At 33.4% G+C, this 18,195-nt stretch overlaps 1 protein-coding gene across 1 annotated transcript; it reads left to right on the top strand.

The window, feature by feature from the left end:
- The first annotated feature begins 876 nt into the window (after window positions 1-876).
- On the top strand, window positions 877-17,392 carry LOC100374658 (uncharacterized). Its single transcript, XM_085501380.1, has 16 exons — window positions 877-1,001; window positions 1,423-1,543; window positions 2,780-2,998; window positions 3,622-3,792; window positions 5,265-5,403; window positions 5,933-5,991; window positions 7,683-7,748; window positions 9,003-9,068; window positions 9,173-9,280; window positions 10,973-11,064; window positions 11,157-11,222; window positions 13,694-13,781; window positions 14,075-14,185; window positions 14,305-14,404; window positions 14,565-14,637; window positions 15,739-17,392. Exons 1-16 carry the CDS (start codon window positions 904-906, stop codon window positions 15,803-15,805), a joined length of 1,644 nt encoding a protein of 547 aa, XP_085357506.1. The 5' UTR covers window positions 877-903; the 3' UTR covers window positions 15,806-17,392.
- The last annotated feature ends 803 nt before the right edge of the window (window positions 17,393-18,195 follow it).

The following is an 18,195-nucleotide window of genomic DNA, read 5'->3' on the forward strand; positions in this document are numbered from 1 at the left end:
AGTGCGAATGAACTTTTTGCAAATATTTACCCGCGAACATTTGTTTTGTATTTATCTCTGTTCTCCACTCAAAATGTAATCGCTATACAAAGATAACCGTATAACATAAAAAGAGAAAAAAATAAACTAATGACGTTTTATTCCCTTTAAGACCAGAAAACGACTGTCACATAAGCAAAGGCTGCCAACTTATTATCATGATGAGTCACTTTTATACAAGACCTAAGTTGCCCTTATGTAAATGAGAGCATTGTGTTAGCAACAGATTTGCCACATATTCAAGTTGAGATTCCAGCAACAGAGAGCACACACAGTCAACAGTATTAAAATACAGCAATAATTTTGAAATAAAGTTAGGATTTTTATTCTTACACTTAAATTAACGTAAGAAATTGATTGTTTAAATCATGTATGTGTGAATTTCATGCCAGTAAATAAATAACAAAACTAAAATTAAAAAAAATGTTTGATATTGCGATAAAGTATTTTAAAAATAACTAATGAACTACATATTTGAAAAAAAAACATTCATTGCATAGATCTTAATTAAAATCAGAGTTTATTGACTTTACTACAGTAGCACAGTAAACTAGTACATGTACTTTACTATGATTATTACTAATACTTGTAATACAATCTGTTGCTGGAATCAGAATCTGAATCTGACTGAATCTGTTGCTAACCTCACTCACGTAATTTGCTGGACTTCAAAATTGCTGTTCATATTTATTGCGCCCACTCTTTCAAAGAAACAAAAATATCTAAATACCAATTTTTCAATTACACAATGTCTTTAATGTGTATGAAAACAGATATACTAGTTAGCTCTAAGCGACATGTTTTACAAGCAAATAACTCTCGCAAAGAATTGTGGGTAAAACCTCTGGTTAGCAACAAACCAATATGGCGGATGTCCTGACTTTCCAAGAGCTAGCGGCGCTGGCTCTTGAAGATTCGATACTGGCCAGGATAGAAACCTCAAGTGAAGATGATTACTACAGGTGAATTCTAGATATAACTAGTAACTTATCTAGCTAGCGAAAATACTTAGAATTTAATGGAATACCTTTCAAAATAACACTGAAAGTAGTTGTTTACATTGATCGTTTAACTACACTCGCCAATCAAAATATTATAGCATGCATGTTTCCTCATCGTCACTTTGCGCCGGGGATCTGTGGTTTCCTCAATAATGTTAAGAGTTGGGCGAAGTGCATGTGTTCCAATAGCCTGATGAACGTTTACTCACATATAATCATTATCACAGTAAACCCAAATATTAGCACATCATAAGAACTCCCCCACACCCCCACCCGTAATTAATCCACCGTTTTACCCATCACGTCTTGTTGGCAGTCAGTAAAAGCTGCATATTGCTAAACATTTATTTAATTCATGGTGATATTTTGTCTCACTTTTCAGGCCCTCCATTGCAGATCAACAAAAAGTGGGATTTTTCAGTCAAGACCGGGCTACGCAAACTACACACTCGGAAATTGTTGACTTGAAGGAAATGACAGATATTTTAATTAAACTCAGATCTGTAAGTTATCAATTGTTGTATTGTATGTTTTTTGTCATCTATGGCTGCATATTTTTAAATGTGAGAAAGTGACAAAAAGTGACCTTTGGAATATATTATTAAAGTTACAAATAAAACCTGTGTGATTGCTGTATGCTGGACAACTCGACCCAGTACCCATAGACATCTCGACCCACCTATTTCATACGACTCACCACCTCAACCCAATAATAGCGTCATACTTTTCCTAGTTCACTCAGACCACAGTGTTTGTTTCACTGATTTATTATTTTTTGCTGCTTTCGCTGTTCATTTCACAGCACGCGACCCCTGAAAATGACATCATTTTTGGATTGATCCGTTGCACTGGATTGCGTTTTAAGGATCGGTTTGATCTCTGGGTTCAATGTTTCGAATCAATAGATGTTGATCGTTCAAATACAGCACAATGTATAAGATCGCGAGAATATTAAGTTATCAAGGGCGACACTATCAACGTTGAACTAGATAGAGGTTTGCGTTGCCACATTGAGATAGGGTCGGGTTGATGCAGTTGGTCGAGATGCCAGGAGGGTGTCAGGGTCGAGATGTCCAATTTGGGTCAAAGTGTCTTGGGTCGAGATGTCTAGAAATCGTTATTGCGAAATGTTCATAAATGTTTTAAATCTAAAAATTCCTCCTATCATCTTAATTAGCTGTTGCGAATTACATGTGTTTCTTGGTGACAGTTTGGTTCATTTGCAAAATACTGGTATGATACAAATCATAAAAGTAAATAAATCAATCAGGCTACAGTGGATGCATTTGAATATAGATGAGAATATGTCAATATTTAGTCTTATTGCTTTATACTGTATGTTGATAAATATACTGCACTAAGATTTATCTTGAACTGAAAAGTTAGTTGCTGCATTCAGTTGAGTATTCATTCGATGAAACAATTTAATTCTCTTATCTGCATCTCAACTGGTTATTTTTCTACTTTAAATAAAACTCACGCATACTGGTGTTTTCTTATTTTCTTACAAATACTGTATGGTTTGCAGTAAATCATAATACAATTCTTTCATCAACAGGCAGTTGATCAAACATATATGTGGTCATTATTACATTTTCAAAGTTAACACTAAGAATTGGGAAACCAAAATTTAGTTATGGCAAATACTGTTTGCTATATGTAAATATTTTCTCACTACCTATATGTGTTCATATGTTACACACTAGTACAATGTAAATGTCATTGTTTTTCATCTTCAGGATGCCAAAACATTAAAGAGAGAACTATCTCTAGCCAAACAAGTTATGCAAGCTGAATATGAGAATAAATTACAAGAGAAAGCATTAGATTTATACTGTAGAGTTAATGAGAGGATAGATGATGTTGAAAGGATGCATGACGAACGAGTTGGGGTCGTTAGAAGAAGTTTTAGACAACAGTTAGCTGATGCACTCGTCAAGGTCAACAATGACTGGAAGGTAAAATTTTTACTCCTTTTACATGTAAGCATTTTAGTTGATGCCCAACAGCTTAAGCCAACCGAAATGACCGTGTAAACAGATTTAGTTTGAGCCAATCATCTAAACAAAGAGCAGTCAAGGGCTCGGCTATAAACAAACACGGTCTGACTTATTCTCTTATTCTGCCAAAGTTATGTCATAAAACCCTAATAAATGCACCAGATCTCCTGTTAATTGGTGAGAGGAGTACAAGTTCAGCTCCGATCAAATGCTGTTATGTAAACTTAGCAATTAGTTCAACATATTATTATGGTCTATAGAAGCTGAGTTAAAATCTTAATTGTTATGTAATATCATGTATCATGGTAAAGCTTATTCAGATTTGTTTGTTTCATGGTACAATACAATTCTCTATTAATAGATACAAATTTTCGTTCCAGCTGACCATGTGTCCACATTTTTCAGACATGCTATTACCAACATATGTACAACAAATTGTTAAACGTATTCTGAATGTATTGATTTTGATTAAATATATAATTTATATTACCTTGAGATAAATCTCACCGACTGAGTGACAAAGTTACTTACTTATCTACAATGACGTGTTTGCTGACTTTGTTTGCAAAATTTCTTGACAGCGACATTATGGCTTAAAGATGAAAGAAGAACAGAAGAAAGAAAAGAGTAAAAAGAATGAAGCTGCGGAAGAAATCAAAGATTTGCAAATGCAAATACAGCAACAAGATTCAGTAATTCACATGCTGAAAATGCAACTACAGCAATACACCGGACAACAACAACAACAACAAGTAAGATATTGGCTAGAAATGATTTTTATTTTCTCAAGTTATCAATGAAATTGTTAATAGTCCATTGGTTCTTATAGCAGGGTGTCACAGTGTTTTACAGCCATTATATTGTCAAGTCATGAACAATAGCAATTCTGAATGCAGTATGTATCTTTAATAATTACCATGAAATCTGTATTAGAAGCTTCATTCCTAATGGTCTCATGCCACTAATCAATTTAAATGCAAGTACCAATGAAATTTTTTAAATATTTTTTTTCTCGAGTGCTCCCTGTTTGAGGGCGTAATCACCTGGGTCAAAGGTGAGACCAATATGTGGTCTTTTGTTTTCAACTTAGCGGCTGTGTACCTGTGGGTTTATTCTGTGTGTATTTGGATGTTCTAATCTTGGTGTTTTTCCAGTGATTTCTCTAGGTGCAATCCAAATAAGAGTTTGAGCTGGCCAACATGTTCACTTTTTTCATATGGTTGATTACTGGCATGTTGATTTCCCACTTTTGAGCCATGTTTTCAACTTTCTTAATCATTTTCATATAGCAATCTCGTCATACGTTAACATTGTCGTCTATGGAAATTCAATTAGTGGTATGAGCCCTAATAGAAGTTGCACCCATTCTTTTTGAACAATTGAGAACCAAAAAATGTGTATGTAGATGCTCTAATCTTAATCCCCTCTGTTGCATTTAACCATTTTAATAGAGGCTTATAACACCGAATAAACGGCAAGGTAAAGACTATGTCTAATTATAGTAAATACGTACTGCGTGCGTGACTCGAACCGGCGCTCGCGTACGGCACCTAATCGCCTAGCTTCACGCCAACATTAGACATAGTCTTTACCTTGCCGTTTATTCGGTGTTATTTGCTTACTTTACTTCCTATGTCGACAGCAACTATGAGTTTAATAGAGGCTTGGCTTCTAATACAGAAATTACAGTCTGTTAACACTCTCCAATGACATCATCACATCTAGGCAATATTATTTTATTTTTGCTAATAAATTCTGACTACCAATAGTCGTTTTGTGTCACAATTTTAAGTTTTCTAGTAAAATCTGAGCTATATTATGTAAATCATAAATGGTGGATTAAATCTACAGGTATAGTGACATTACCAGTACTGCTGTTAATATTTGCAGAAATGTTGAAAAATTGTGTTATTTACATCTTTTGAGCACCATTGTCATCTTTTGACACCATGCTACAAAATTATTTTGTATAGACTGCTTCTCTTGACATAAAATAGTGATAAGATTTTGTAAAACCTTTTGATCAAAAACTAAAAGCAATATTAAAAACTGTCTTTATGGTTCAAAATAAATTTATTCAAAGTTTCATTGTTTTTTTTGTTTTGTTTTTAATATTTGCAAAATAATTTCATCTCTACTAGAAATAAATACTGCCCTCTCCTTCCCTGATCCAATGTCTGTTGTCTATTTCTAACATGATTGGTGCATTTCTTCTTTATTGTAGGATGATTCAGTGTCATCGAGGTCAGCTAGCTCTCTTCCTGAAGTACAAGAGTTGAAAACAGAATTAGACAAGATGTACAGTAAGATCGGCCATTTGGAAGATGCACTTGATACTAAAGAGGAAATTACAGAGCAGTTAAGTGAGTAATTTTATTTGTTTACAAATGTCATAGTTGGTAGTCTTTTATATAAAGAAGGTGCTGAAAGAAGTGTTCTACTTATGCAGGTTTCCAGTTTTCATAGGGTTCAGATTTCACTATAGGCAGGGATTAGCTGAACAATTTTGGGGAGGCTAAATTATGGTCCTACATATTGCCTATTTTTATGTATTTTTAGTTACCCGTAGTTGGATAATTTTGTACCACATTGACTACAAGTCTTGAACGAAACTTTTGAAAAAAAATATGAAAAAAATGTGGGTTTTATTTCAGTTGGCTATGGTGCTCAAAGAACAGGTTTTACTCTACTCAGGGTTTGCGGTTAGACAAATTTTACTCTACACTGGATTGCATCTATGATAAATATACATACATAGCATTTTGTTCAGAGACTCACATTTCAACAATGCCAGCATAGTCAGTAACAGAACAAGCAAAAAAAAAACTTGATCCTTGCATTTGTCATTTTTATAAAGATGCTGATTATTATGTCATGCTATTTTTGTTTCAGATAATGAAATAAGTCAGCTGCATCAAGAATTAGAAAAAGAACGAGTTACTATCAACCAGGTAAAGTACTTGGATTAAAATGGCATTGGTCTTGGTGCAGCATGTGTTTGAATTTCATGTGAACAAACAATGTATTTTACATGTGTTGTGTATGTCCCATATTCAACAGGGGCGTGGCACAACGACCGCTTCCATTTAAACCATACTTACTACTATACCTAGCACAGTGTACTAGGTCACTGTTATCTACAGTACATAGTCAAAAGGGTTTCGCCAGTTTTTGAAATTTCTGCAAAATTGTGTATGTATGATGGTTAATTTTAAAGTTATACCTGTCCTGCCAAATTGTTACCAGCCCTGCATTCAAAGGTATTTTTTTTCAACTCCTACATCAAAGTCAAGTACCAATAAAAATAGATTCATGTTTGATAAAATTACAACTAATTTGGAATCGGATTCAGTTGTGTACACTAGTTTCGTCTGAGTCTGTTGACATTTGTTTACATATGGTAAGAATTTTGTCTTTATTATATGAATGCTGTTTTTTAGCACTTAGATCATAAATTGATGTTGAAGAAGATTATAATCATTCTCATTTGATTGCCTTTGGATTTGTTTTACTTTACTAATGTCTATATTTTCAAATTTGTCATTATAAGAATCTATAGCTATAAAACTACCTAACATCTGATAAATACAACTGAGAAGTGGAAGAAATATTCATAGAATATCAAAAAGTTAAATCAGACAATTACTAAATAGTATCAGCTATTGAAGAGCATGTACCCCTTGTGCAAAACATTTTGAGCTTTTTACCTTGTTCGTATCATCATAGATTAAAAGGCAATGTACATGGGGGGGAAATGTCTGTGCTTATTGTTGTTGTTGTTGCTGATAATGCCGTAAAACGTTGTTTTTTTTGTTACAATAACACAAACAATTTTTCTCTGATCATCTTCAAATTTGGGAATCTTAATCAATTTTCATGAAATGTCAACCAAGTTCAGTTCTGCTGTATTTAGCAAGGGCAATATTCAAGATATGGAGTAAAATTTGACTGAAATAAACATTTAGATAAGTGTAGTAATCCCTATGCTTGTGAGTATAAATAAAAAAAGTGACAAGCGCAGTTTTTCCCCCCACCTTTTTCAAATCTGGTTCGTATTTTATTTTGCTTAAACATATTACTGCACTATTATTTGGGAACATTTTTACAATTCATGCTACATTATTCTTTAAGATACATTGTGATTAATACAGTATATGTAGTATTAGTTGAGAAACACATTGGCTAGTGTGTTTCTTGCCAAATTTTGCTTAGATATGTTGCCGTACTATTATATTTTAGGAACTTTCATACAATTCAAGTTGTATTATTCGATGTGGAGTATTGAGTATTATTCTTTATGTAATTGTTTTCCATATAAAATGCTTAAATAATATATTATTTTTATACTCACTTTTGCCATGCAAAAGATAAGATGTTGCATTGTCAGTTTGTATACATCCATTCATTTGTTTTTCTTTGTGGTAAAAGTTACGCTAGGTTGTTGTTGTTTTTTGCCACGATATGAGGATTTTATTATTTGAATTAAAGTATACTATCAATAGATTTACCTGTCCCAGGCATGCTGGCAGGTAATTTCAGCTGGTTTTGTATCACATAGCCCCAGCAGTGTACAGATACTGCAGCATTGATACTTCCCACCATATTATAAGCAGCATTTAATAATTTTCTCCTATCTTTTTAGCTTATGGCTGAAAAACAAGAGTTGTCTGCATCAGCAGAACAGGATAAAGCTGCCATAAGGAGACAGGTGCGTCAAGAGTTTGTTTTAGCTTCTCAGTTAACAACATGACACTTACAGTTCGTCAGTCATCTACTTGACTCCTGTGTGCGAAGCACACAAAGGGTGTCTTTGCGGTTAGTGCATCTGTATGTGTGTGTGTGTGTGTGTGCGTGTGCACATGTGTGGTAACAACGTTGTGATGACAGGACCTACATTGTGACGACCCTCACAATTTTTATAATTTATATTAATATTTAATCGAATTTAAGTCAAGTTTGCGAAGCTTAGGTTTGGTAAAAGGGGAAGATATGGTTCAATTTATATTAATATTAATATAATTGTACCATACCTTCCCTCATTACTAAACCTAAGCTTCGCATATTAATTTCAATAATACAAAGTTATTATTAGTTTTTGGATGAAGTTCATGCATATTAATGACCTAATTTACATAATAATAAGCCTATTTTAAGCATTTTCATTTACCATTCAACAGATTTGAATGAAACATGGTACATATATGCTCTTGGATAAATCGCAAACCTGATTAGTTTTTGGTTGAAATCCATGTATATTAATGACTGAATTTGCATATAAATTATTTAACTTTTCCACCAGCATCTCAATCACTCAGCAGATTCAATGAAACTTGGTACATATACATGTTTAGTTTAGGGTTAAAATTTGTGCTTACTAATCACCTGCCGGTAGTTTGCCTAAATTAACCATTTTATAGGTGCTCCATAAATATCTTGTGTACCGCTGATCAAATTTTAATGGCACTAGGTACATGGGTGCTTTTAGATAATCCACAGTACTGATTACTTCATTTTTGGTCATTATTTCGTTAAATATTTATAATTTATAAACAAGTACATATTTCAATGATTTTGCATTAAAAAAAACGCAATGCTTTATGTGTAATGAGGATGTGCTTCTAATATAGTAATAAATAGAGTATTCCTTAGTTGTATTTCATGTCTCCAATACTGCAGCACATGGGAGTTCTTTCTAAGCTTTCTTTGATTGTAAAAGACACTACTTCTCCAAAACTGTCATTCAGATTGTCTTTATTATTGGTATTCATGCCTTGGGATAATATCATTCAGATTTGTTTATTTATTGCCAATACCTAAGATTTCTTTTTCAAATTTTGCTATATTTGCCTTCTTCTTGCCTTCAGATGGCTTGAACATAGAGATTGAGGACATGCAATTAGTTTCACTTGCTATTTTCTCCTGCTGATAGTACCATTTTTTGTGTGTGAATTTTTGTTCACAGTTAGAAAAGCAACGATTGGAGCTGGAACGAGAAATGCACGACAAACTTTCAAAAGCCAAAGATGATGTAAGTTCAGTATTTTATTTGTAAATTGTACAAAAATTCAACCACTGCAATCATTTGCTAATTAAAATTTATTTACATTGTAATATCCATTGTTGATTTTGCAGGTTCTTAACTTAGCCAAAAATCAAGCAGAAGAATTACAAAAACGAGAAGAAGAGAAAAACAAACTTCTGATAGAACAGAAAAAAGCTGCTGAGTCTCTCATGGCTAAGGTAGAATCTTCATTTTAGTAGAGGCAAAGTGGATTACAATACATAATGTGTCTTGCTGTATTTAATCTTTTTTATCACCAAATTGTTGGTGCAAAGTTTTTCATTTTTAGCTCTGTTGTCATTGAAAATGACATGCAGGGTTGTCGGTATAGATGATTGTTTGTTGTCGTCTTGTGTCCTGCGTCAACTTTTTAGCTCCGCTGTCGACTTTGTCGAGCAGAGCTTATCATATGAGTGATTGTCCGTCGGCGTCCGTCGTCGTCGTCCGTGTCAATGTTTTACTTTTTCGACTTCTTCTTGAAAACTACAAGCCTGAATGCTTTGATACTTGGTGTATATGTACCTTGGGTAGACCTCTCTTAGGTTTGTTCATTTCATGTTGATATCTTCAATTCTCTAATTTTGGTGAATATTTTTGTCATTTTTGGTAAAAAGTGATATTTTCGACTTCTTGTTAAAAACCGCAAGTGCAATTGCTTTGATATTACATATATAGGTACTACATGTGGACCTCTCTCAGATTTGTTCATTTTTTAATGATATCTTTAATTCTCTAATTTTGGTGAATTTTTTTGTCATTTTTGGTAAAAAGTGATATTTTCGACTTCTTGTTAAAAACTGTAAGTCCGATTGCTTTGATATTATATATATAGGTACTACATGTGGACCTTTCTCAGATTTGTTCATTTCGTGATGATATCTTCAATTCTCTAATTTTGGTGAGTATTTTTGTCATTTTTGGTAAAAAGTGATATTTTCGACTTCTTGTTAAAAACTGTAAGTCCGATTGCTTTGATATTATATATATAGGTACTACATGTGGACCTCTCTCAGATTTGTTCATTTTGTGATGATATCTTCAATTCTCTAATTTTGGTGAATATTTTTGTCATTTTTGGTAGAAAGTGATATTTTCGACTTCTTGTTAAAAACCAAAAGTTCATTTGCTTTGATATTACATATATAGATACTACATGTGGACCTTTCTCAGATTTGTTCATTTCGTGATGATATCTTCAATTCTCTAATTTTGGTGAATATTTTTGTCATTTTTGGTAGAAAGTGATATTTTCGACTTCTTGTTAAAAACTGCAAGTCCGATACTATACATATTGTTCATTTTCTAATGATGTCTTCTGTTCTTTAATTGAAATGTGCATTGCTAACAGCGGAGCTATCTCAGCCGACAGGCTGCTTGTTTTCAAATGTATTTTTGATCATTTTGTGATAATATTTTCTATTCTGTATTTTTAATGAGTATTTTGGTAATTTTTGGTAAAAAATGTTATTTTCGATGACTTCTTGTAAACCTTTACTTCGATTGGTTTGTATACTTGATATATATATATATATCTTGGGTGGATTTCTAATAGATTTGAACATTTAGATATTTTCATTTCCCTAATTTTACCAAATATTTTTCTAATTTGGTAAAAATGCATGATTTTTCAAGGGGGTTGCATGACCCAACCACTTTGATTTTTGGAGCAGTCACCCTAGGTGCTAAATCAGTCAAGAACGGTAAAGAGCACATAACAGTGGTCTCTAGCATCGATAAGAGACAATAATTTTTATCTTGTGAGTGGGCAATATTGATCTTTATGGCTGCAGTTAATAAAATATTGCTTAAAAACAAAATGGGTTGTTATTATTTAGATACCTGAAATTACTGTGTTTCATTCTTTTCTGCAGCAACGAGAAGAAGCTTTGAAGAACACAGCAAGTGATAATGAACTTCATCAACTGAGAAAGTCAGACATGAAATTGAGGCAGGAAGTTGCCAAGTAAGTGGCTGTACTTCTGACAATTTATCTCATTATTTACTGAGCATGCTCGCATCTTCAAAGTATATTCAAGGGTCATTTTTTTTTTCCAGATTAAGAAGAGAATTAGATAAAACAAATAAAACCTGGGAGAAGAAGTTTGCCATACTTCAGTCCAGGTAAGAATTTTATGAATATTCATTCATTCATTTTTGCACATTAATTGTTTTCACTATTACCGGTATTATCTCAGTCAGTCTTTGTATTTCTTAATCCAATATGCCAGTTACATGATCTCTGTGTATGCTATACACTAGCAGCTTAAAATTGCTTTTTGTTGAAACAACAATACTTTCTTCATAGGTGCTTTTAACCTTTACACCACCAGTTCTCTCTTTTCATCACAAATTCACAAAATAGTCCTGTTTATAGTCTGTATATTCCTTAAAAACAAATTTAGTCTATTTTTTTGAGTAAAAACTGAAAATTTACTTAAATTTTGTCTGTTGGCTCCAAAATTAGTGTTCATTTCCAGAAATATTGAAGAATACTAGAAAAAAAGTGCAGACAAATTTGAGCGAGAAAGTCTGTTCGTGAAAAGGTTATTAGAAACCATATGTGTTCATTTAGTGCCACAACAAATTAATATTATTTTTAGCTCCGCTGTCGACTTTGTCGAGCGGAGCTTATCATATAAGTGATTGTCCGGCGTCGTTCGTCGTCTGGTGTTCGTCGTCTGTGTCAATGTTTTACTTTTTCGACTTCTTCTTGAAAACTACAAGCCTGAATGCTTTGATACTTGGTATATATGTACCTTGGGTAGACCTCTCTCAGATTTGTTCATTTCATGATCATATCCTCAATTCTCTAATTTTGGTGAATATTTTTGTAATTTTTGGTAAAAATTGATATTTTCGACTTCTTGTTAAAAACCAATCCAATCGCTTTGATATTACATATATAGGTACTACATGTGTATCTCTCTCAGATTTGTTCATTTTGTAATGATATCTTCAATTCTCTAATTTTGGTGAATATTTTTGTCATTTTTGGTAAAAAGTGATATTTTCGACTTCTTGTTAAAAACCTCAAGTCCAATTGCTTTGATATTACATATATAGGTACTACATGTGTATCTCTCTCAGATTTGTTCATTTTGTAATGATATCTTCAATTCTCTAATTTTGGTGAATATTTTTGTCATTTTTGGTAAAAAGTGATATTTTCGACTTCTTGTTAAAAACCACAAGTCCAATTGCTTTGATATTACATATATAGGTACTACATGTGGACCACTCTCAAATTTGTTCATTTCATGATAATCACTTTAATTTTCTAATTTTGGTGAATATTTTTGTCATTTTTGGTAAAAAGTGATATTTTCAACTTCTTGTTAAAAACCGCAAGTCCAATTGCTTTGATTTTACATATATAGGTACTACATGTCGACCTCTCTCAGATTTGTTCATTTTGTAATGATATCTTTAATTCTCTAATTTTGGTAAAAATTTTTGTCATTTTTGGTAAAAAGTGATATTTTCGACTTCTTGTTAAAAACGACAAGTCCAATTGCTTTGATATTACATATATAGATACTACATATGGACCACTCTCAAATTTGTTCATTTCATGATGATATCTTCAATTCTCTAATTTTGATGAATATTTTTGTCATTTTTGGTAAAAAGTGATATTTTCTTCTTGTTAAAAACCACAATCATTTATGGTTAAAAATTATATTTTTGAATTCTTGTTGAAAACAGCAAGTCCCATTGCATTGATACTATGCATATTGTTCATTTTCTCATGATATCTTCTGTTCTTTAAGTGAAATGTGCATTGCTAACAGCGGAGCTATCTCAGCCGAGAGGCTGCTTGTTTTAAACTAAAAATAACTCATGTACTTAATACTAAGCTGCAGCACCCTCTCCCCCTTACCAGTCTCTAATATTTGGTAAGATGAAATCAGTTACTATAGTCACTAAGCTGCAGCACCCCCTCACCCTTACCAGTCTCTAATATTTGGTATGATGAAATCAGTTACTATAGTCACTAAGCTGCAGCACCCTCTCCCCCTTACCAGTCTCTAATATTTGGTAAGATGAAATCAGTTACTATAGTCACTAAGCTGCAGCACCCCCTCCCCCTTACCAGTCTCTAATATTTGGTAAGATGAAATTTAATAGTTACTATAGTCACTAAGCTGCAGCACCCCCTCCCCCTTACCAGTCTCTAATATTTGGTAAGATGAAATCAGTTACTATAGTCACGAAGCTGCAGCACCCCCTCCCCCTTACCAGTCTCTAATATTTGGTAAGATGAAATCAGTTACTATAGTCACTAAGCTGCAGCACCCTCTCCCCCTTACCAGTCTCTAATATTTGGTAAGATGAAATCAGTTACTATAGTCACTAAGCTGCAGCACCCCCACCCCCCTTACCAGTCTCTAATATTTGGTAAGATGAAATCAGTTACTATAGTCACTAAGCTGCAGCACCCCCTCCCCCCTTACCAGTCTCTAATATTTGGTAAGATGAAATCAGTTACTATAGTCACTAAGCTGCAGCACCCCCTCCCCCCTTACCAGTCTCTAATATTTGGTAAGATGAAATCAGTTACTATAGTCACTTTGTGTATTTTGTTTTCACAGTTTACATGCTATAAAAGATGAGAGTTATATTCGCCAAACATTACAGAAACAAGCAGCAACATTAGGACATGCGGCAGTCACATATTCAGTGAGTCACAATAGTAATCATTCATCACCACTGACAGGGGTCATAGGCATCACACGTTGTACGCTTTGTTGTTGTCCTTGACTCTAGGTGTCTCAGACACTACCTTCATTGTACGATGGACATAGTCCAGCCATTTTGTCGCCTTGTAATCTTGTAATATTCACATTATTGTTCCATTAATACGTTTGGAGTTACCAAACTTGCAAAAACGTAATAGTTACAGCTAATGGTCCTGATGGTTAAAATTAAATTTTTCTCTTCTTAAGTCTCATCTGCGTATATTGTGTTTTCAGGCTGACACCCCTATGGGTATAATGCCAACACAGAACATGCCTGCGACAGTGCCACCTAGTGGTGGAAGTAAGAGAACAGCCAGAAAACCAGTACCACCTGGACATCCATTGGTGAGTTATATTTTCATTTAGTAGATCTGAAAATGATTTGTAGGCAAAGCATTAAAAGTAGGTGTTCACATGCAAACAATAGATTTAGATAAAATACTGCATGTTTGATTTTATTTCAGCCTGCTATAGGAAAAACACAGCAACAAATGAGAGATATAATGTCAGCATATACAGTCACACCACCTCCTGGAAGAGCCACAGCGATGTTTTCGGTTGGAGGTATGTATGACTTACTGTCACCTCTGTTGACGGATTCTTTTATTATCAGCTATGAGCAAGATTTATTATTGCTATAATAGTTTGGCCTTGAGTTGCAGTACCCTCAAACCAATACAATATGACATTGACAATGCTGCTGTTCTCTTCTGGTTTTTGCTAGAATCTCAAATCGTAGATGCAAATGAAGAAATTGATTTCGATGGAATTATTCCTTTACCTTCACCTCCACCCAGGTAAGTAACACCTAAGACGGGATTTGAGTCTTGAAATTCAGTTTAAGTACAAATAATACAAGAGTATTTGAAACAGGTAATTGTAATACATGTTCAGTTATGGAATCTGCATTATTGGGTTATGTTAGTTTCAAAGCATATTGTCACCTGTATGAGGGCTTTGGATTTTGTAAAGTGTTATATGTCATATACCAAATGTAACAGTCAGAAACCTCTTGCCGTAAATTTGCATAGATTTGCATAGATTCTTATGAGATTAGATAAGTTACATCATCTTAGGGTGTCAACAAGCCATTGAATAGCACTCAGAATTTAAAGATGAGAAAATCTTAATTTGATATGATGCATTTCTCATTTGGATTTGTCTGTGATACACACTAGGGCTTTTGTTTCTGGTATTTTATATTCTTCTGTAAATGTTCAAATATATCAGGCCACAAACTTTTTCTTTGTCGTGCACACTGTGAGCTTGTTTTGAAGATAGTCATTTTGTATGCATTGAAACCATACTACAGTATTACTAAATCCATATCATTAGCATCTAAATACTTTTTAGCGCCGCTGTTGACTTTGTCGAGCGGATCTTATCATATGAGTGATTGTCCATCGTCCTCATCCGTATCAACTTTTTACTTTTTCGACTTCTTCTTGAAAACTACAAGTCTGATTGCTTTGATATTATATATGTAGGTACCATAGGTAGACCTCTCTCAGATTTGTTCATTTCGTGATGATATCTTCACTTATCTAATTTTTATGAATATTTTTGATAAAAAGTTATATTTTCAAATTCTTGTTGAAAACAGTCTGATTACTTTGATACTATAAATATTCTTCATTTTCTAATGATATCTTCAGTTCTTTAATTGAAATGTGCATTGGTAACAGCGGAGGTATCTCATCTGACAGGCTGCTTGTTCAAAATGCTTATTATTCCTAATAATAAATTTTCCCAATCCAATCCAGTCACTTATTGTATGTAGCCGATGACTGAGAAAACAATTAAAAAACATTCTTGCTTCTAACCTGTGTCAGTTTTTTCATTTGTATTATCTGCTTTTTATCGTTTCCTAATTATGGTATTATTTTTATATTTTTCAGGATAAGAGGCGACTGCTTTGATGAGAGGCCGCAAAGTAGTCATGTAATTGTTCTTCCATCGGCGTAATTGGACATTTTATTTCTTTGTAAATACAATAAATTTGTATATATTATTTTAATTTTGTGCCAAAAGCTTACATGTTCAGACATTGTTTGTCTTAATATTTAATTATTAAATATTTGGACTTGACTCGTGATGTGCCAAAACTGACTAAAAGCAGTGGTGTTTATTTTTTACATATTTTATGATACATGTACATAGCATTTGCCAAATATGAGAGTGCCTGATGAAATGAATGCCTTTTCATCCGTCCATAAATTACTGCTAACATTTTGTTTGAAATATTCAACAATAACCTTCCATGGTTTCATTCTACTACATAAAGTGCTGAGCCATTGTTGCAAGAGTGCAGAGTATCTGGGCTATTAGCGAAAGATGAACAAGAAATAATTACATTTTTTTTTTAAATTGCTGATTATGTAACATTATCCTGAGTTTTTTATATTGATAGTAAAAATATATTGTGAGCGATATATTTATTGTGTAATTTTAATGTACATTTTCTTAACCAAGCCAAGTGACAGACTAAAGACAACTATTTCGATTTTCATACAATGAAAGGTCTTTTATAAATTTGTGGCATTATACACCATCTTGTTCATGTTATCAATAGCTCTAACTGAAATTGCTCTGTCTTGTCATTTTCAGGATGACAGTCCTAGTACATGTTGATCAAATACTTACAAAGTTTGATCCAAAAATTGTACATTTGAAGGGAATATGCATTTTTACAGAAACTAGTTTTTGATCTTTAAGAAAATTGAAAATATCATCGTGCAACACTTTTCTACTTGCTAATAAGACACAAATTACACGATCTAAAATATTGTCTCATAGACCTTTTTGTGCACTTTTTTTGGGTGTGGCGGCCATTATACAACAGACCTGTCTGGAATTGATTTTTTCAAGTTCAACAGACTCTATCTCCAAAACTAAGAGAAACATAATTCTGAGACCCACTTAATAGTAAAAAAATCTTCTAAGCAAATATTAGCGCAAAAAGTGAAATATATTGCCGTAGTTACATGCTTAGCAACTGGCAGAGGATGCCCTGATGAAAATTATACTATTTCTGTTTTTCCCCTTATGCTATCTTAAAGCAAGTCATTGTACAACTATGAAAAGAGGTAATATTTCTTGTTTTCATCCTGACCTTGTTGATTTATGGGCTTCTTTATAGACCAATAAGCCATCAACATCAATTCAATTATTTCTTTGATTTCAGTTTAGTACATTTACCAGTCAATTTAAAATCTAGTAAAGCCATTTATGGTTTTGGTAGCATTGGTAACAGGCAGATCACTGATGCATTTTACTGTAGAATACTATAATTTGTTAGGATCGTAACTTCTTGTAGTGAGAACCAATGTGACTGGCCTGCCAACAGGGTGCTAAGGGTTTCGTAGTAAAAGTTGCCTCCTTAACTAAGAGTTACAGTTGTCAAACCATGATACACATATTGGTATGTGATTTTTATTAACAATACTCCCTTTTTTATTTGTGTTTTTGCCAAACATTACAAGTCTACTCAGGATGTTTTTAGTTTTGTACAAAGATTGTAGAAGCAGATGTGAATAAATTTACATATGACAATTATGCATTCTGTTTCATTTAATCTATTGCCAATTGTATTCTGTTTTGTTTTTTGCTTTATTTACAAGTTTTAAAAGTGAGCCAAAGTATATCATTACTGAATAAATAAGAGCACCTTTTTCCTGAATTTTGATACATCAATCCCGCTTACAGATTACATTTGAATGACTGATGTCCCAACTTCACCTTAATGAGAGGGGGTAACTTGGTAGAATGTAGAAGCTTTAAACTATAGATCACGAGTTTTGCCATCTAGCAATAAAGTAATAAGCATGTACAAGAGTTATGAAACATCTCCTAATACAATCATAAAACATCTTTCATGTTACATATCTGATTAGGCATCAGTAGATTTACCGGTACTACAACTATTTCCCATATTTCAACACTAGAGACGCAATCAGCTGAACTTGCATCGCTAAACATACATGGACTACATATTTGGGATAATTGACGTCATCAGCTAAAATATCTTGAGTAACTAAGTTGCATGACAAAGCATGTACTAGAATTGTAACAAATCCCAAGGAATCGTGAATATAACACATCATTGTGATAGCGGGAAATCAATGAATACAATTACAATGCACTTTTCCTATCCTCGGGGGCGGAGCTACGTCACGGACGTTCTACGTTGCTAAGACGCGCACCACTGTACCACGTATTTCTATGGGCTTTGTGCGCGCTGCTGTGGAACGACGGTGGAGCCGGTGAAAACTCGAGAAAACAACACAAACTCAACTTAAAAGTAATCCTGAACAACCAGATTCATATATGTTACACACGTAGGGCTAATCTTGTTA

The sequence above is a fragment of the Saccoglossus kowalevskii genome, chromosome 7 (assembly GCF_978046115.1).
Source record: "Saccoglossus kowalevskii chromosome 7, keSacKowa6.1, whole genome shotgun sequence".
Taxonomy (NCBI): Eukaryota; Metazoa; Hemichordata; class Enteropneusta; family Harrimaniidae; genus Saccoglossus; species Saccoglossus kowalevskii.

What these genes read in the sequence shown, in the direction of transcription:
- LOC100374658 (XM_085501380.1), top strand. Translation starts at nt 904, where the DNA reads ATGGCGGATGTCCTGACTTTCCAAGAGCTAGCGGCGCTGGCTCTTGAA. An exon ending in AGTGAAGATGATTACTACAG is followed by an intron (nt 1,002 to 1,422) that starts GTGAATTCTAGA and finishes CTCACTTTTCAG; the next exon opens with GCCCTCCATTGCAGATCAAC. An exon ending in GGAAATTACAGAGCAGTTAA is followed by an intron (nt 5,404 to 5,932) that starts GTGAGTAATTTT and finishes TTTTTGTTTCAG; the next exon opens with ATAATGAAATAAGTCAGCTG.